This window comes from Perna viridis, chromosome 8 (genome assembly GCF_037379345.1).
Source record: "Perna viridis isolate PV_CMFRI_1.1 ecotype Kerala chromosome 8, ASM3737934v1, whole genome shotgun sequence".
Lineage (NCBI taxonomy): Eukaryota > Metazoa > Mollusca > Bivalvia > Mytilida > Mytilidae > Perna > Perna viridis.
This window is the reverse complement of record NC_142452.1, coordinates 938,021-959,614: the sequence shown is the minus strand read 5'-3', so window position 1 is coordinate 959,614 and position 21,594 is coordinate 938,021. Positions and strand designations below refer to the sequence as shown.

General features: G+C 32.0%; 1 protein-coding gene across 1 annotated transcript in view; it reads right to left on the bottom strand.

Moving 5' to 3' along the window:
• Positions 1-21,594, bottom strand: part of LOC148608740 (nucleoporin NUP35-like) — a 42,870-nt gene that overhangs the window by 14,889 nt on the left and 6,387 nt on the right. The window contains exons 4-10 of the mRNA XM_088595647.1: positions 20,843-20,948; positions 18,888-18,939; positions 14,403-14,514; positions 12,456-12,509; positions 11,049-11,118; positions 10,027-10,155; positions 9,683-9,835 (exon numbers count right to left, since the gene is read on the bottom strand). Coding sequence (XP_088451773.1) covers positions 9,683-9,835; positions 10,027-10,155; positions 11,049-11,118; positions 12,456-12,509; positions 14,403-14,514; positions 18,888-18,939; positions 20,843-20,948 — 676 coding nt within the window. The remainder of the gene's footprint in view (positions 1-9,682; positions 9,836-10,026; positions 10,156-11,048; positions 11,119-12,455; positions 12,510-14,402; positions 14,515-18,887; positions 18,940-20,842; positions 20,949-21,594) is intronic.

Here is a 21,594-nt window from a genome sequence, read left to right as displayed (position 1 = left end):
GTTTATGACTGATATACTCTGTAAATGTTATAGCTGTTGTTTATGATTGATATGCTCTGTAAATGTTATGATTGATATGCTCTGTAAATGTTATAGCTGTTGTTTATGATTGATATGCTCTGTAAATGTTATGATTGATATGCTCTGTAAATGTTATGACTGATATGCTCTGTAAATGTTATAGCTGTTTATGATTGATATGCTCTGTAAATGTTATAGCTGTTGTTTATGACTGATATGCTCTGTAAATGCTATGATTGATATACTCTGTAAATGCTATAGCTGTTGTTTATGATTGATATGCTCTGTAAATGCTATGATTGATATGCTCTGTAAATGCTATGATTGATATGCTCTGTAAATGCTATGATTGATATGCTCTGTAAATGCTATAGCTGTTGTTTATGATTGATATGCTCTGTAAATGCTATGATTGATATGCTCTGTTAATGCTATGATTGATATGCTCTGTAAATGCTATGATTGATATGCTCTGTAAATGTTATAGCTGTTGCTTATGACTGATATGCTCTGTAAATGCTATGATTGATATGCTCTGTAAATGCTATGATTGATATGCTCTGTAAATGTTATAGCTGTTGCTTATGATTGATATGCTCTGTAAATGTTATAGCTGTTGCTTATGATTGATATGCTCTGTAAATGTTATAGCTGTTGTTTATGACTGATATGCTCTGTAAATGCTATAGCTATTGTTTATGACTGATATGCTCTGTAAATGTTATAGCTGTTGTTTATGATTGATATGCTCTGTAAATGTTATGATTGATATGCTCTGTAAATGTTATAGCTGTTGCTTATGACTGATATGCTCTGTAAATGTTATGACTGATATGCTCTGTAAATGCTATGATTGATATGCTCTGTAAATGTTATAGCTGTTGTTTATGACTGATATGCTCTGTAAATGTTATGACTGATATGCTCTGTAAATGCTATGATTGATATACTCTGTAAATGCTATAGCTGTTGTTTATGACTGATATGCTCTGTAAATGTTATAGCTGTTGTTTATGACTGATATGCTCTGTAAATGCTATGATTGATATGCTCTGTAAATGTTATAGCTGTTGTTTATGACTAATATGCTCTGTAAATGTTATGACTGATATGCTCTGTAAATGCTATGATTGATATGCTCTGTAAATGCTATAGTTGTTGTTTATAACTGATATGCCCTGTAAATGTTATAGCTGTTGTTTATGATTGATATGCTCTGTAAATGTTATAGCTGTTGTTTATGATTGATATGCTCTGTAAATGTTATAGCTGTTGTTTATGACTGATATGCTCTGTAAATGCTATGATTGATATGCTCTGTAAATGCTATGATTGATATGCTCTGTAAATGTTATAGCTGTTGTTTATGATTGATATGCTCTGTAAATGCTATGGCTGTTGTTTATGACTGATATGCTCTGTAAATGCTATGATTGATATACTCTGTAAATGTTATAGCTGTTGTTTATGACTGATATACTCTGTAAATGTTATAGCTGATGTTTATGATTGATATGCTCTGTAAATGTTATAGCTGATGTTTATGATTGATATGCTCTGTAAATGTTATAGCTGTTGTTTATGATTGATATGCTCTGTAAATGTTATGACTGATATGCTCTGTAAATGTTATAGCTGTTGTTTATGATTGATATGCTCTGTAAATGTTATAGCTGTTGTTTATGATTGATATGCTCTGTAAATGCTATGATTGATATGCTCTGTAAATGCTATGATTGATATGCTCTGTAAATGTTATAGCTGTTGTTTATGATTGATATGCTCTGTAAATGTTATAGCTGTTGTTTATGATTGATATGCTCTGTAAATGTTATGATTGATATGCTCTGTAAATGTTATAGCTGTTGTTTATGATTGATATGCTCTGTAAATGTTATAGCTGTTGTTTATGATTGATATGCTCTGTAAATGTTATGATTGATATGCTCTGTAAATGTTATAGCTGTTGTTTATGATTGATATGCTCTGTAAATGTTATAGCTGTTGTTTATGATTGATATGCTCTGTAAATGTTATAGCTGTTGTTTATGATTGATATACTCTGTAAATGCTATAGCTGTTGTTTATGATTGATATGCTCTGTAAATGCTATGATTGATATGCTCTGTAAATGCTATGATTGATATGCTCTGTAAATGTTATAGCTGTTCTTTATGACTGATATACTCTGTAAATGTTATGATTGATATGCTCTGTAAATGTTATAGCTGTTGTTTATGACTGATATACTCTGTAAATGTTATAGCTGTTGTTTATGATTGATATGCTCTGTAAATGTTATGATTGATATGCTCTGTAAATGTTATAGCTATTGTTTATGATTGATATGCTCTGTAAATGTTATGATTGATATGCTCTGTAAATGTTATGACTGATATGCTCTGTAAATGTTATAGCTGTTTATGATTGATATGCTCTGTAAATGTTATAGCTGTTGTTTATGACTGATATGCTCTGTAAATGCTATGATTGATATGCTCTGTAAATGCTATAGTTTTTGTTTATGACTGATATGCCCTGTAAATGTTATAGCTGTTGTTTATGATTGATATGCTCTGTAAATGTTATGATTGATATGCTCTGTAAATGTTATAGCTGTTGTTTATGACTGATATGCTCTGTAAATGCTATGATTGATATGCTCTGTAAATGCTATGATTGATATGCTCTGTAAATGCTATAGTTTTTGTTTATGACTGATATGCCCTGTAAATGTTATAGCTGTTGTTTATGATTGATATGCTCTGTAAATGTTATGATTGATATGCTCTGTAAATGTTATAGCTGTTGTTTATGACTGATATGCTCTGTAAATGCTATGATTGATATGCTCTGTAAATGCTATGATTGATATGCTCTGTAAATGTTATAGCTGTTGTTTATGATTGATATGCTCTGTAAATGTTATAGCTGTTGTTTATGATTGATATGCTCTGTAAATGTTATGGCTGTTGTTTATGATTGATATGCTCTGTAAATGTTATAGCTGTTGTTTATGATTGATATGCTCTGTAAATGTTATAGCTGTTGTTTATGATTGATATGCTCTTTAAATGCTATGGCTGTTGTTTATGACTGATATGCTCTGTAAATGCTATGATTGATATACTCTGTAAATGTTATAGCTGTTGTTTATGACTGATATACTCTGTAAATGTTATAGCTGATGTTTATGATTGATATGCTCTGTAAATGTTATGATTGATATGCTCTGTAAATGCTATGATTGATATGCTCTGTAAATGCTATAGCTGTTGTTTATGACTGATATGCTCTGTTAATGCTATGATTGATATGCTCTGTAAATGTTATGATTGATATGCTCTGTAAATGTTATAGCTGTTGTTTATGATTGATATGCTCTGTAAATGCTATGATTGATATGCTCTGTAAATGTTATAGCTGTTGTTTATGATTGATATGCTCTGTAAATGTTATAGCTGTTGTTTATGATTGATATGCTCTGTAAATGCTATGATTGATATACTCTGTAAATGTTATAGCTGTTGTTTATGATTGATATGCTCTGTAAATGCTATGATTGATATGCTCTGTAAATGCTATAGCTGTTGTTTATGACTGATATGCTCTGTAAATGCTATGATTGATATACTCTGTAAATGTTATAGCTGTTGTTTATGATTGATATGCTCTGTAAATGCTATGATTGATATGCTCTGTAAATGCTATGATTGATATGCTCTGTAAATGTTATAGCTGTTGTTTATGACTGATATGCTCTGTAAATGTTATAGCTGTTGTTTATGATTGATATGCTCTGTAAATGCTATAGCTGTTGTTTATGATTGATATGCTCTGTAAATGCTATGATTGATATGCTCTGTAAATGTTATGATTGATATGCTCTGTAAATGTTATGATTGATATGCTCTGTAAATGCTATAGCTGTTGTTTATGATTGATATGCTCTGTAAATGTTATGATTGATATGCTCTGTAAATGTTATAGCTGTTGTTTATGATTGATATGCTCTGTAAATGCTATGACTGATATGCTCTGTAAATGTTATGATTGATATGCTCTGTAAATGTTATAGCTGTTGTTTATGATTGATATGCTCTGTAAATGTTATAGCTGTTGTTTATGATTGATATGCTCTGTAAATGCTATGATTGATATGCTCTGTAAATGTTATAGCTGTTGTTTATGATTGATATGCTCTGTAAATGTTATAGCTGTTGTTTATGATTGATATGCTCTGTAAATGCTATGATTGATATGCTCTGTAAATGTTATAGCTGTTGTTTATGATTGATATGCTCTGTAAATGTTATAGCTGTTGTTTATGATTGATATGCTCTGTAAATGCTATGATTGATATGCTCTGTAAATGTTATAGCTGTTGTTTATGATTGATATGCTCTGTAAATGTTATGATTGATATGCTCTGTAAATGTTATGATTGATATGCTCTGTAAATGTTATAGCTGTTGTTTATGATTGATATGCTCTGTAAATGTTATGACTGATATGCTCTGTAAATGCTATAGCTGTTGTTTATGATTGATATGCTCTGTAAATGTTATGACTGATATGCTCTGTAAATGTTATAGCTGTTGTTTATGACTGATATGCTCTGTAAATGTTATGATTGATATACTCTGTAAATGTTATAGCTGTTGTTTATGACTGATATGCTCTGTAAATGTTATGATTGATATGCTCTGTAAATGCTATAACTGTTGTTTATGACTGATATGCTCTGTAAATGCTATGATTGATATGCTCTGTAAATGTTATAGCTGTTGTTTATGACTGATATGCTCTGTAAATGTTATAGCTGTTGTTTATGACTGATATGCTCTGTTAATGCTATAGCTGTTGTTTATGATTGATATACTCTGTAAATGTTATAGCTGTTGTTTATGACTGATATGCTCTGTAAATGTTGTAGCTGTTGTTTATGATTGATATGCTCTGTAAATGTTATGACTGATATGCTCTGTAAATGCTATGATTGATATGCTCTGTAAATGCTATAGTTGTTGTTTATGACTGATATGCCCTGTAAATGTTATAGCTGTTGTTTATGATTGATATGCTCTGTAAATGTTATAGCTGTTGTTTATGACTGATATGCTCTGTAAATGCTATGATTGATGTGCTCTGTAAATGTTATAGCTGTTGTTTATGATTGATATACTCTGTAAATGTTATAGCTGTTGTTTATGATTGATATGCTCTGTAAATGTTATAGCTGTTGTTTATGACTGATATGCTCTGTAAATGTTATAGCTGTTGTTTATGACTGATATGCTCTGTAAATGTTATAGCTGTTGTTTATGACTGATATGCTCTGTAAATGCTATAGCTGTTGTTTATGACTGATATGCTCTGTAAATGTCATAGCTGTTGTTTATGACTGATATGCTCTGTAAATGCTATGATTGATATACTCTGTAAATGTTATAGCTGTTGTTTATGACTGATATGTTCTGTAAATGCTATGACTGATATGCTCTGTAAATGTTATAGCTGTTGTTTATGACTGATATACTCTGTAAATGTTATAGCTGTTGTTTATGATTGATATGCTCTGTAAATGTTATAGCTGATGTTTATGATTGATATGCTCTGTAAATGCTATGATTGATATACTCTGTAAATGTTATAGCTGTTGTTTATGACTGATATGCTCTGTAAATGTCATAGCTGTTGTTTATGACTGATATGCTCTGTAAATGTTATGATTGATATGCTCTGTAAATGTCATAGCTGTTGTTTATGACTGATATGCTCTGTAAATGCTATGACTGATATGCTCTGTAAATGCTATGACTGATATGCTCTGTAAATGCTATAGCTGTTGTTTATGACTGATATGTTCTGTAAATATTATAGCTGTTGTTTATGACTGATATGCTCTGTAAATGTTATGATTGATATGCTCTGTAAATGCTATGACTGATATGCTCTGTAAATGATATAGCTGTTGTTTATGACTGATATACTCTGTAAATGTTATAGCTGTTGTTTATGACTGATATGCTCTGTAAATGTTATAGCTGTTGTTTATGACTGATATGCTCTGTAAATGCTATGATTGATATGCTCTGTAAATGCTATGATTGATATGCTCTGTAAATGTTATAGCTGTTGTTTATGACTGATATACTCTGTAAATGTTATAGCTGTTGTTTATGATTGATATGCTCTGTAAATGCTATGATTGATATGCTCTGTAAATGTTATAGCTGTTGTTTATGACTGATATGCTCTGTAAATGTTATGATTGATATACTCTGTAAATGTTATAGCTGTTGTTTATGACTGATATGCTCTGTAAATGCTATGATTGATATGCTCTGTAAATGTTATAGCTGTTGTTTATGACTGATATGCTCTGTAAATGCTATAGTTGTTGTTTATGACTGATATGCTCTGTAAATGTTATGATTGATATGCTCTGTAAATGTTATGATTGATATGCTCTGTAAATGTTATAGCTGTTGTTTATGATTGATATGCTCTGTAAATGTTATGATTGATATGCTCTGTAAATGTTATAGCTGTTGTTTATGACTGATATGCTCTGTAAATGTTATGATTGATATGCTCTGTAAATGTTATAGCTGTTGTTTATGACTGATATGCTCTGTAAATGCTATGACTGATATGCTCTGTAAATGTTATGATTGATATGCTCTGTAAATGTTATAGCTGTTGTTTATGATTGATATGCTCTGTAAATGTTATGATTGATATGCTCTGTAAATGTTATAGCTGTTGTTTATGACTGATATGCTCTGTAAATGCTATGATTGATATGCTCTGTAAATGTTATAGCTGTTGTTTATGACTGATATGCTCTGTAAATGCTATAGTTGTTGTTTATGACTGATATGCTCTGTAAATGTTATGATTGATATGCTCTGTAAATGTTATGATTGATATGCTCTGTAAATGTTATAGCTGTTGTTTATGACTGATATGCTCTGTAAATGTTATGATTGATATGCTCTGTAAATGTTATAGCTGTTGTTTATGACTGATATGCTCTGTAAATGCTATGACTGATATGCTCTGTAAATGTTATGATTGATATGCTCTGTAAATGTTATAGCTGTTGTTTATGATTGATATGCTCTGTAAATGTTATGATTGATATGCTCTGTAAATGTTATAGCTGTTGTTTATGACTGATATACTCTGTAAATGTTATAGCTGATGTTTATGATTGATATGCTCTGTAAATGTTATGACTGATATGCTCTGTAAATGCTATGACTGATATGCTCTGTAAATGTTATAGCTGTTGTTTATGACTGATATGCTCTGTAAATGTTATAGCTGTTGTTTATGATTGATATGCTCTGTAAATGCTATAGCTATTGTTTATGACTGATATACTCTGTAAATGTTATAGCTGTTGTTTATGATTGATATGCTCTGTAAATGCTATGATTGATATGCTCTGTAAATGCTATGATTGATATGCTCTGTAAATGCTATGATTGATATGCTCTGTAAATGCTATAGTTGTTGTTTATGACTGATATGCTCTGTTAATGTTATGATTGATATGCTCTGTAAATGTTATGACTGATATGCTCTGTAAATGTTATAGCTGTTGTTTATGATTGATATGCTCTGTAAATGCTATGATTGATATGCTCTGTTAATGCTTTAGTTGTTGTTTATGACTGATATACTCTGTAAATGTTATAGCTGTTGTTTATGATTGATATGCTCTGTAAATGTTATGATTGATATGCTCTGTAAATGCTATAGCTGTTGTTTATGATTGATATGCTCTGTAAATGTTATAGCTGTTGTTTATGATTGATATGCTCTGTAAATGTTATGATTGATATGCTCTGTAAATGTTATAGCTGTTGTTTATGATTGATATGCTCTGTAAATGCTATGATTGATATGCTCTGTTAATGCTATAACTGTTGTTTATGACTGATATGCTCTGTAAATGTTATAGCTGTTGTTTATGACTGATATGCTCTGTAAATGTTATGATTGATATGCTCTGTAAATGCTATAACTGTTGTTTATGACTGATATGCTCTGTAAATGCTATGATTGATATGCTCTGTAAATGTTATAGCTGTTGTTTATGACTGATATGCTCTGTAAATGTTATAGCTGTTTCTGCTGATGTAATAAATTTCTTCTTCTACAATATATGATATACAGTGGATTCCGCTTAATTGCATAGCCTATTTGCCAGTAAAAATTATGCAAATAACCGGGCTATTCTTATAACCAAAATTACGATTTTACCGGAAGTGTGAGTTCAGGTAAGACAACGATACTGTGGATCAACCAGGGATATCACTGTTCAACATTTCTGATCTGGGATTTAATTGTTATAGACCTTCTCATTGTATTATTTTTTCATCAATAAATAATAATATATATTGTGTTTGTCTTGTTTATTGACCTTCTTTACGTTGTGTGTATTTATAAATAAAACCATGTGTTTCTCATCTATAAGTAGTCAAGTAATTTCCTGACCTTTCTATGAAAGAAAATCCTATATTTCATATTTCAGCCAGGATTCAGTGTAATATTCATCAATGTTTGTGGGCTTTTGAAATGGTCTGTGTATTTTTATTCCTCTGTTCATCACCATTGTACACTGATAGTTGTGTATTATACGTGTCATTGACCTCGATATATTCCTACGAAGTGTGGATAGTATGGGGCACCTTAGGGTAGTTGAATTTCATTAGACATTGTCCTGAATGAATGATGACTTTTAATTTTTGGGTGATATTTATGCCCAGTAACCCAAGCTCACTAAAAACTGTTCAGCTTATGAAAGAAAATTAAATTTACATTGATAATCATTTGCAGTCGGAAGAATTTAAATAGGGACAAAAAATACCCCAAGCCACATCATAAGGTGATGTTTGGCATGTCGTCAAAAGTCATTGTTCACCTAGGTGCTTGTTTATTTTAATTAGAAATCATTTAAATTGTCTTTTATGTCCATTATGTTTTTAATCCATTATTAACACCTCCTGATTGATGATAATATAGTTTTTACAACAATAAATATGATTGACATATTTATGACCCGAAGGCTTAAAATAGAATTTGGGAAAACCTGTCTACCTGGATGAGGCAAAATTCACTATGCAATAAACCGAAATGCACCTGCAAGGCCTATGCAAATAAGCGATTTTTTCCCTAATAGAATAATAGGAAATGGTTTTGTGCAGGAGAAAATTATGCTAATAACCGAAATATGCAATAAAGCGATATGCGATTAAGTGGAGTCGACTGTATTCAGAAATCATTGAATCCACTATACATGGCAATTTTATTGAATCCACTATACATGGCAATTTTGTAAATTACACCAAGTGCAAGATCTAACATTTTTGCAATTTTGAGATAAATCAGGCATTTAAAATGTTAAAAAATCTATAATGAACATTTTAATATTTGTGAATTTTAAATAAACTGCATCTTTTGCAAGTTAAAAACATCAAAATAATTTCTAAATTTACAATATTTTGTTAACACCTAAAGCATTGACTTGTAATTATCCTAGAAATTGTACAGTGTCAGGTTAGACCAAATTTCTGGAATGTTTAATTAGTGATTAAACATTTCATACATTGTAGATATGAATTCTTTGCTTATAATGTCAACATACCTCATTTTCATTTCTAGCAGATCTATAAGCAGCTGTCAGAGGTCGTATAGGTGTACCTCCCGAGGGTGTGTCCTTACCAGTATGTCCCGCCCCAGGGGTATTAAACAATGACATTCCTAGTACTGAGGTATTCTCTTTGTCATCCATTACAGACTGCAAATAAAAAATTGTTAAGAGCATAAAGTATCAAGATCAAATGCCCCAAGCATTCCCTCATCCCCTATTGGTTTTAACTTCAGTGACAAGTTAAAAGTCCCTCAATCCATTTTCTGAACCCCAAAATTTATCAACAGTTTTGCATTTCAGTTTGTTTTGAATAAATCATTACAAATGAGGAACATTACCTTATCTATACAGGGAGTGACTCCAACCATAATGTTTCCAGCAAACATTTTACCATTTTTACTGAGAGCTTTCTTAGCCTGTATTTTGGACTGGAAATGTAAGTGCATCCAATTTCCTTCTGTAGCTATCTGTGGAGTAAAACAGACTTGAGAATATAATATCCTTTTTCTACTATAGGACAAATTAGTCTATGTTTTCTGTATGATAAAAGATCATTATTTTTCAGACAACTGTTATTCTCCTTTTAATGAGAACAAGTTAATATTGAGAATACAGATATCTCTGTACATGTATTCAAAATTTACATATTCAGTTTATTTTACAGGTAAAGAGGACAGTAAGAGTATCATGGGGGTCCAAAATAACATATATTTCTGTTACCTAGGTAGTGTGATTTATCATGGGGGTCCAAACAATCTCACATATATTTCTATTACCTAGGTAGTGTGATTTATCATGGGGGTCCAAACAATCTCACATATATTTCTATTACCTAGGTAGTGTGATTTATCATGGGGGTCCAAACTCACATATATTTCTATTACCTAGGTAGTGTGATTTATCATGGGGTCCAAACTCACATATATTTCTGTTACCTAGGTAGTGTGATTTATCATGGGGGTCCAAACTCACATATATTTCTATTACCTAGGTAGTGTGATTTATTGTTTGATAACTGCAAAGTCAAACTACTATAATATAATGGAAATTCTATTAGTGGTAACCCTATAGTATGTTTTTGCATTCCAATCCCAAATACTGGAAAAACTATCAGTAGTAAATGTCAAAAAAATTGGTCATATTTTTTTTTAAGTTCCCAGTTTTGAATTGAAGTTTAGTAATTAAGGTCATAAATGATACACTGTGATCTATTGTAGACAAAAAGTGAAGTGTTTGGATAAGCCAACACAACATTGCACTAATTTTCAAGGAATCAGAAAAATTCAGGAGAAAGAAAAAAATTATACTTGAATGGTCAGCAAAAATTGACTAGACAGATATACAGTAATCCTGAACTTACCACATGTTTAATTATGTTACCATACTGTGAAAACTGTTGTAAGATAAAAGACGCTGCTGGAGGTGGAAACCTGTCAAATTAAAAATATTTCTTTGGATGTAAAAATCTTTAAAGTATTTCAATTAAATTAATTTTATAACCTTACCCAATGACTGTTACCTATGTCTCACCATAACCTAACCCAAACACTGTTACCCATGTCTCACCATAACCTGACCTAATCACTGCTACCCACGTCTCACCATAACCTGACCCAATCACTGTTACCCATGTCTCACCATAACCTGACCAAATGACTGTTACCCATGTCTCACCATAACCTTACCCAATCACAGCTACCCATATTTCATCATTACTTTACCCAAACACAGCTACCCATGTTTTATAACCTTACCCAATCACTGTTACCATATATACTCAAGTATAAGAAGATCCACCTGTAAGTCGGAACCTTTTTTCAGTCCAAAATTTCTGGAACCTAGCCTTGACACACTTATAAGTCAGACTAATTTCTGACAGTTGCATCGCTATCATTCCTTAATTACTATGACTATACCTGTTTGTTTTGATAGCTTGTAATAAATGTTGAAATTAATAATTACAAACCAGAGTTGTTTTCATAGTTGTAAATAATTAAATTCTTGACAAGCCATGTGGATTGTTTTGATACAGCCATTTTCTCATTCATTCTAATTTTGGTACAACCAATAACCCAAATTAAAATCAGAAATATAGTGAACAAAAGGATAAAACAGAAAGTTGATAATACTCTAACAACTCATTATTAAAAATATTTCAGTAAGTTACGAGGTTTTATCTTAAGGAAAAAGAAATTCATAATAAGAATTGTCATAACCAACTAAAATATTGAATACTTTTGTCACTAATTATTGTATGTTATCGGGTCAAGTTTCTATTACACCTTTGGTCTTTGGCTATATGAGTTTACACAGGTAATAATCAATACACAAAATGGACGAGTGGGAAATATGAATAAAATACGAATAAAATCATTAAAGGCCGGTATTGTGGCAAAATAAAGACTTAACAGCAAATATTCTTTAACTGCATAATATTTTAGCTGTAAAAGGTAGAAGACAGTCTTCCTAAAACCAACCTTTACAGTTTAACATTTGGCACCGTCAATTATCAAGCTTATGATGTTTCACAAGCAGACAATTTTAGTTCAAGTGATAGATCTCATCTATAAGTCGAACCCTTCCCAGCAGTTAAAAATGTAGTCCAAAAATCTGACTTATAGGGGAGTATATACGGTGCCCAAGTTTCATCATAACCTTACCCAATCACTGTTACCCATATTTCATCACAACCTTTTACAAACATTGTTACCCATGCTCATCATAGCCTTACCCAATCACTGCTACCCATATTTAATCATAACCTTACCCAAATACTGTTACCCAAGTTTCATCTAATACATCTTCTGAAGTCAAACTTTCCCTGAAATGTAAAATATGACAATTTTTTACTTCTAAAAACCTGTTTTTTTTCTTGAATGTGTAAGTAGGTCAAGCTATAAAATTCTTTTGAAACAAAACTTTTTTTATCTTTTTTGAAACCCACACAATAAAATTGTATTCCCAAAATTAAAACTTTGCATAGAAATTTTACAAAAACTACTTTAGTAGTTCTTGGTAGAGATTCTTCTTACTTTGTAAGAAATAATTCCAAATCATCTTCCAAATATACAGAGGAAGATGTTTACAAAATGCTGAAATTTTTAATCGACAACATATTTGTCCAGTGTAGTGGACACGTTTTTCAACAAACGGTCAGGATTCCAATGGGAACAAATTGTGCTCCTCTAATTGCTGACCTATTCCTTCACTCTCATGAGGCTGACTTTATAGCTGATCTGATCCAAAAGAAAGAATAACGTTTAGCTAGATCCTTTAATATCTGTTTCTGCTATATAGATGACGTATTATCTTTAAACAATTCTAATTTTGGGGATTTGATACATCGCATCTACCACGAAGAACTGGAGATAAAGGACACTACAGACACTGTGAAGTCAGCCTCATATTTTGACCTACACTTAGAAATCGATGGTAAAGGAAAACTATTGACCAAACTTTACGACAAACGTGATGACTTTTCATTCAGAATTGTCAACTTTCCTTTCATCTGTGGCAACTTTCCTTCAGCACCTGAGTATGGAGTGTTCATATCACAACTCATACGTTATGCCAGAGCTTGCCGAAACTACGCTGACTTTTTGTATCGTGCTAGAATTCTGAAACAGGGTTATGTGGCTACAAAACTGAAGTCATCACTACATAAGTTTTATGGTCATCATCATGAACTCGTGGATTGTTATGGTGTATCCATCTGCCCCATGAAAACTGATTTGTTCAACGTGTCATAGTTTTCCTTTCCTCTTTCGTCTACCCCAGACTTCATTTTTTTTATGAGCAACTCGGCGGGTGTTTCTAGAAAAGCAGAGGATGCCTAACCTACCGGTGCACCTGGTCCATGCTCCCAGTTTTTAGTGGAGTCCGAGTTGCTAATTTGCTTTTGTTACTTTGAATGATTTTAGTAACTTAATGTTCTTTGTTGTGTATGTCTGTTTTCCATGTCTGGTTTTTGTCCCTGGATTACATTCTTTTGATTACTGCTATAACCTTGGTTTCCTTGATTACTCTTTAGCAGTGTTAGAAATAAGTAATTTTAGTGGTATGCCAATAGACATTGTCTAAGAAAAATCATGCAGATCTACACTAAAACTAAGTAATTCTATATACATTCAACAGAAAATCTCATGAAAATTCACTGTAGACCTATGGTGAAATAAATCTAATTTTGAAAACTGCTTCAGTAGATATCCATGTGCTTAATAAGTTTCAGGGTTAAAGAATAGAAAAGTGAGTTAGAGCTACTACAGAATAAACTTAAAATCCTATTCTGAATTTACAAAACTCTTATCTGTAAACCAATAACATATAATATATAATGGAAGGATAGGTTATCATTGTACAATGAAGGACTTGGTTGTGTATATAATGGAACCATCTTGGCAGTAACTGAATTACCTATATATTCACTTGATCTGTCAGAGTAAATGATTCAGATAACAAACTCCTGGGTCCAGCTAAGTTATAATTGTGGTAACATATGACTATTTTTGGAAGGAAGGTATAAAATTGGATGTTTTGAAGCCAAAAAAAAGTATACAAAACATTTTGCCAATTTTAAACTTAGTGGATGCTTAAGAGAACACTCAGTTCTTAAGTACAGAGTATCACTGAATAATTATATTTTTAAAACAGACAACTAAAATGTGCCAAAAGTATCACCCAGCTAAAATTACCAGCTTTGTGATAACTGACTTACCCCTGCGTATAGAATGGATCCATTTGAGCAGGTGATGGTGGTAATTGAGTTTTCGCTGCCAATGAGAGCTGAGATGCATCCATCATACCATCCATTAAACTGGATGATAAACCTGGAAAATAAAATGAGAAATTAACAAATATAGCCATACATGTCTGAAGGGTGATTACTGTATGAGACGTTTCTGTCCAAATTACCTACCTATTTCTCGTAAGTGTTTTATAGGTACATAACTTTTATTTAATTACTTCCACTCAAGTGAAACAAGTCTCAACACTTCTGGATTTAACAACTTATCACACAAACCATATAAACTACAATTCAGTATCAAAAAATAATAAATATCTTTGAAAAATGAGATCTTGAATTTTAGTCTCATGAAAGTCTTGGGTATCAATAAAGGTGCTTTGAGTTCATTTCAACTGAAGTAAGATTTATAAGTCTTTAGCCAGTGCTTTGTCTGTGTCAACTGACCAGATGAACAGGAATTACAATTAGTGAAAGTTGGTTTGTAATGGAAAAAAAATTTGTTAACTATATGTAACCAATCCAAGTGAAATGGAAAAATGACTACCATGTCTAAGACAAACAATATTTTTTGGAATCCTAACTACTTACCAAGTTTCATGAAATTCTGTCCAATAATAGCCTTAGTTATGTATTAACTGAGGAAGGCATAACTCACAAAATTTAAAGGATAAAAATTTCCTTATAATAAGCTGAGATGCCTAAATAATGTCTTTACTTCTTAAGTAAATATTTACATTATTGGTAAAAAATAGTGTACCTTTCAAAAGCCACAAACATTCAAATGTTATTTTTGTGTTATACTTGAAAAGGCTATATTACAAGTATCTTTTTAGTTGGTTTCATGAATATTCAGGAAATTCATTACATGTACATATTTTAAACTAAATATTGTGAAATGCTTCTTTTTCCTCTGTCTTCCTGAATTCCCAAACAGTAGAGGCCACGACCCCAACGCCCACTCATAGTATAGAACTTCATGTAAAATTTAATAGAGATCCAATAAATAAAAATCAAGTTAAAAAAAGAAAACAATGCTTCTACAGCCCACAAACTTTATTGTCATATATAACTAGTTGTAACAAGAAAACAATGTTACTACAGCCCACAAACTTTACTGTCATATATATAACCAAGTTATAACAAGAAAACAATGTTACTACAGCCCACAAACTTTATTGTCATATACATAACCAAGTCATAACAAGAAAACAATGCTTCTACAGCCCACAAACTTTATTGTCATATATAAGTAGTTATAACAAGAAAACAATGCTTCTACAGCCCACAAACTTTACTGTCATATATATAACCAAGTTATAAAGAAAACAATGTTTCTACAGCCCACGAACTTTACTGTCATATACATAACCAAGTTATAACAAGAAAACAATGCTTCTACAGACCACGAACTTTATTGTCGTATATAAGTAGTTATAACAAGAAAACAATGTTACTACAGCCCATAAACTTTACTGTCATATATATAACCAAGTTATAACAAGAAAACAATGTTTCTACAGCCCACGAACTTTACTGTCATATACATAACCAAGTTATAACAAGAAAACAATGCTTCTACAGACCACGAACTTTATTGTCGTATATAAGTAGTTATAACAAGAAAACAATGTTACTACAGCCCATAAACTTTACTGTCATATATATAACCAAGTTATAACAAGAAAATAATGTTACTACAGCCCATAAACTTTACTGTCATATATATAACCAAGTTATAACAAGAAAACAATGTTTCTACAGCCCACGAACTTAACTGTCATATACATCACCAAGTTATAACAAGAAAACAATGCTTCTACAGACCACGAACTTTATTGTCGTATATAAGTAGTTATAACAAGAAAACAATGTTACTACAGCCCATAAACTTTAATGTCATATATATAACCAAGTTATAACAAGAAAATAATGTTACTACAGCCCACAAACTTTATTGTTATATATATAACCAAGTTATAACAAGAAAACAATGCTTCTACAGACCACGAACTTTATTGTCGTATATAAGTAGTTATAACAAGAAAACAATGTTACTACAGCCCATAAACTTTACTGTCATATACATAACCAAGTTATAACAAGAAAACAATGCTTCTACAGACCACGAACTTTACTGTCATATACATAACCAAGTTATAACAAGAAAACAATGCTTCTACAGCCCACAAACTTTACTGTCATATACATAACCAAGTTATAACAAGAAAACAATGCTTCTACAGCCCCCAAACTTTACTGTCATATATATAACCAAGTTATAACAAGAAAACAATGTTTCTACAGCCCATAAACTTTACTGTCATATATATAACCAAGTTATAAAAAGAAAACAATGCTTCTACAGCCCACAAACTTTACTGTCATATACATAACCAAGTCATAACAAGAAAACAATGCTTCTACAGACCACGAACTTTACTGTCATATACATAACCAAGTCATAACAAGAAAACAATGCTTCTACAGCCCACAAACTTTACTGTCATGCATAACTAGTTGTAACAAGAAAACAATGTTACTACAGCCCACGAACTTTACTGTCATATACATAACCAAGTTATAACAAGAAAACAATGCTTCTACAGACCACGAACTTTATTGTCATACATACCTAGTTGTAACAAGAAAACAATGCTTCTACAGCCCACAAACTTTACTGTCATATACATAACCAAGTCATAACAAAAAAACAATGTTACTACAGCCCATAAACTTTACTGTCATATATATAACCAAGTTATAACAAGAAAACAATGTTACTACAGCCCATAAACTTTAATGTCATATATATAACCAAGTTATAACAAGAAAACAATGTTTCTACAGCCCACGAACTTTACTGTCATATACATCACCAAGTTATAACAAGAAAACAATGCTTCTACAGACCACGAACTTTATTGTCGTATATAAGTAGTTATAACAAGAAAACAATGTTACTACAGCCCATAAACTTTACTGTCATATATATAACCAAGTTATAACAAGAAAATAATGTTACTACAGCCCACAAACTTTATTGTCATATATATAACCAAATTATAACAAGAAAACAATGTTTCTACAGCCCACGAACTTTACTGTCATATATATAACCAAGTTATAACAAGAAAACAATGCTTCTACAGCCCACAAACTTTACTGTCATATACATAACCAAGTCATAACAAGAAAACAATGCTTCTACAGACCACGAACTTTACTGTCATATACATAACCAAGTCATAACAAGAAAACAATGCTTCTACAGCCCACAAACTTTACTGTCATGCATAACTAGTTGTAACAAGAAAACAATGTTACTACAGCCCACGAACTTTACTGTCATATACATAACCAAGTTATAACAAGAAAACAATGCTTCTACAGACCACGAACTTTATTGTCATACATAACTAGTTGTAACAAGAAAACAATGCTTCTACAGCCCACAAACTTTACTGTCATATACATAACCAAGTCATAACAAAAAAACAATGCTTCTACAGCCCACAAACTTTATTGTCGTATATAAGTAGTTATAACAAGAAAACAATGTTACTACAGCCCATAAACTTTACTGTCATATATATAACCAAGTTATAACAAGAAAACAATGTTTCTACAGCCCACGAACTTTACTGTCATATACATAACCAAGTTATAACAAGAAAACAATGCTTCTACAGACCACGAACTTTATTGTCGTATATAAGTAGTTATAACAAGAAAACAATGTTACTACAGCCCATAAACTTTACTGTCATATATATAACCAAGTTATAACAAGAAAATAATGTTACTACAGCCCACAAACTTTATTGTCATATATATAACCAAGTTATAACAAGAAAACAATGTTTCTACAGCCCACGAACTTTACTGTCATATATATAACCAAGTTATAACAAGAAAACAATGTTATTTCAGCCCATAAACTTTACTGTCATATATATAACCAAGTTATAACAAGAAAACAATGTTTCTACAGCCCACAAACTTTACTTCCACATCAATAACCAAGTTTGTTCTGTTTCTGACTACCAAACAAGTTAAAAACATCCACACTCTTTAAGGTGGTAATTAAAGATTAAAAAAACATGCATTCCTCCTTAAAAATTTCATGAAATATAGCCTCATAACACAAAAATAAACTTAAAATGCTTATGGTTTTTTAAGGATACACTATTTTTTACCAATACAGCCAATAATACTGTTTCCTGCTATCCAACCTACCCTAGTCTTTTGTGCCTAACCTAAATATTTTATGGCCATTTTGACTAAACACTTTTATAGTCTAGATTGTTTCCCTATTAACTTAACTCAATATAAACTGTTTTTGAAAAAAAAACAATTCCCTACCTACCTACTCTATCTTTCTTTTGCTGGTACATTTGTAGCAGGAAACAAGACTTTTATTTTTTTTTTTGGCCCCAGTTAAATTTGAACAAATACCTGATGTGGGTGGTGCTGCTGAACCAGGTGTGTGTAATCCCCGTGCTGGAGTCTATTTGAAAAAAAAAATCATGTTGGTAAAATAAATGGGAAATACATTCTCATATTGATAAATGAATCTAAAAAGTGCAAATGTAAGAATTGATCTTTAACAGAACATATCATCCAGCAATGCTAGAGGTTGTCTGACGAGCTATTTTCTGACTTGTTGCCATCCAGCAATGCTAGAGGTTGTCTGGCAAGCTATTTTCTGACTTGTTGCCATCCAGCAATGCTAGAGGTTGTCTGGCGAGCTATTTTCTGACTTGTTGCCATCCAGTAAAGCTAGAGGTTGTCTGCCAATTTATTTTCTGACTTGTTGCCATCCAGCAATGCTTGAGGTTGTCTGCCAATTTATTTTCTGACTTGTTGCACTCCAGCAATGCTTGAGGTTGTCTGCCAATTTATTTTCTGACTTGTTGCCATCCAGCAATGCTAGAGGTTGTCTGGCAAGCTATTTTCTGACTTGTTGCCATCCAGCAATGCTAGAGGTTGTCTGGCAAGCTATTTTCTGACTTGTTGCCATCCAGCAATGCTAGAGGTTGTCTGCCGATTTATTTTCTGACTTGTTGCCATCCAGCAATGCTTGAGGTTGTCTGCCGATTTATTTTCTGACTTGTTGCCATCCAGCACTGCTAGAGGTTGTCTGGCGAGCTATTTTCTGACTTGATATCATCCAGCAATGCTAGAGGTTGTCTAGTGATCTATTTTCTGACCTGATACCATCCTAATTTCTAGCATCTGACATGTTGGAAGTCACCACAAATGTGTATAATATGCTATATGTGTGTTATATTTAAGTCTTTTATTTACATAAAAAAGAAAAACCTAAAGGAAATCAAGCGATGTAAATTAAATATTTTTGTTAAATCCGTTAAATCAAAAAAAAAACAAAAAACATTTCAAATGAAGACAGTAATCAAAGTGACCAGCCATTTTGAACTTGGTCACTAATTTTCTGGAATCAGTCATGGCGATATTCGTCAGACCGTCAGAGATGACCAATACTTTTAGCCGATGGTCTGGTAAAATTTAGTGTGATTTCCAGACCAGATCTCTGGTATGTTTTTTTTTTTATTAGAAACGCCTCAACTGGCACTTCCGGTTTAAAGATGGCGTCCGAATCGAGGCAAATTTAAACTGGATTGGATCAGAGAAATGATTCTGGCTTTAGTATATAATAGGGATTCCATCCCTGGATAGCCCTTAAAGAAAGGAAGCTTACTGATTCAGAGGTTAAAGCTCATCAACAGGAATATGAGGAATAATGTAAAATGTAATTACAAAAAAGCAATGCAAAATTATTGTTTTTTTCAGTCCGGCAGATAATTGTTCGGTCCAGCAGATTTTGTTAGGTTGCCGGACCAAATGTCCGAGAGGTTGAAAAATAATTTCACCAGGTCTGTGGAATACAAAATATTTTTGACAAAACCCACTTATAATTGGTAATGGCAATTCAATGATTAATTTAAAAGTTTTATTTCGCAAATTAAAAATGCACAATTTTGTAAACCATATGTTCTAATTCAAAATGCTAAAAACATAATGTAAAGTTCATGTAAACATCTTTGGATTCCAGGATTGTTTTCTCATCAGGTAGGTACAGTTTAGTCACTTCTCCAGTGTGAAGGTAAAGAAACTCTACAAAAAGCTTTAATTCTGACAATTTCAAAGAATACTGAATTAAGAGGTAGGGGTATGGAGGAACAAAATTCCAACCTCGTCTGCTGTAGGAGTAACAGAACACAGAGGCAGGCTTAATAAAAGTTTTTTGAAAGGAAATCAATGCCTCTACACTTTTCTTCATTATACTTTTCACTTTGAAGCATATTTCAATTGAAATCAAAACAGCAAACAAATATTAATGAGTAATTCAATCCAATCTTTGGCTAAATAGAAACAGACTTGATATTTACATGACTATATGATGTAGTGAATGGGCTTCCTGATGCAGGTGATCCATATGATATCAAACTCTTGGTAGGTGGTGCTCCAGGTCGCTCTTTCTGTCGTATCTGTTCTCTGAAATTATTACTGTAGTATTAATAAATGTGGGTTGTTTTTTTTTTTAAATGGACCTAGTACTAGATTAACGAACATTAATTTATTTTTTATAGTTTAAAAGTATTAATATCATCAGATAAGTCAAAATGGATCAAAGACAGAAATGGCAGGGTTGCCATAAAGTCAGTAAACAGGAAGTAGAAGTCTGACCGACCTGAAATCGCATCCCACAATTTTGGGACCTTATACAAAAGTTGCATATGAAATATCTAGAGGCTGTGTGTGATTTATAGTTAAATCAATGTGTCCTGAGATTCATTCATATGTAATAACTCAACTAATGGCCTACCTTGGTTACTGGAGCTGTAATCAAATCAATGTGTTCTGAGATTCATTCATATGTAATAACTCAACTATCGGCCTAACCTGGTTACTGGACGTGTAATCAAATCAATGTGTATTGAGATTCTTCATATGTAATAACTCACCTGGTCACTGGAGGTGTAATCAAATCAAAATGGTTGCTATTGATGACAGCTTAAATTACAGGCTCACCTGGTTACAGGTGATGTGCTAAAACTGTCACCTATATTTGTATTGGTGACTGTACTCATGGTTACAGGTGATGTGATAAAACTGTCACCTACATTTGTATTGGTGACTG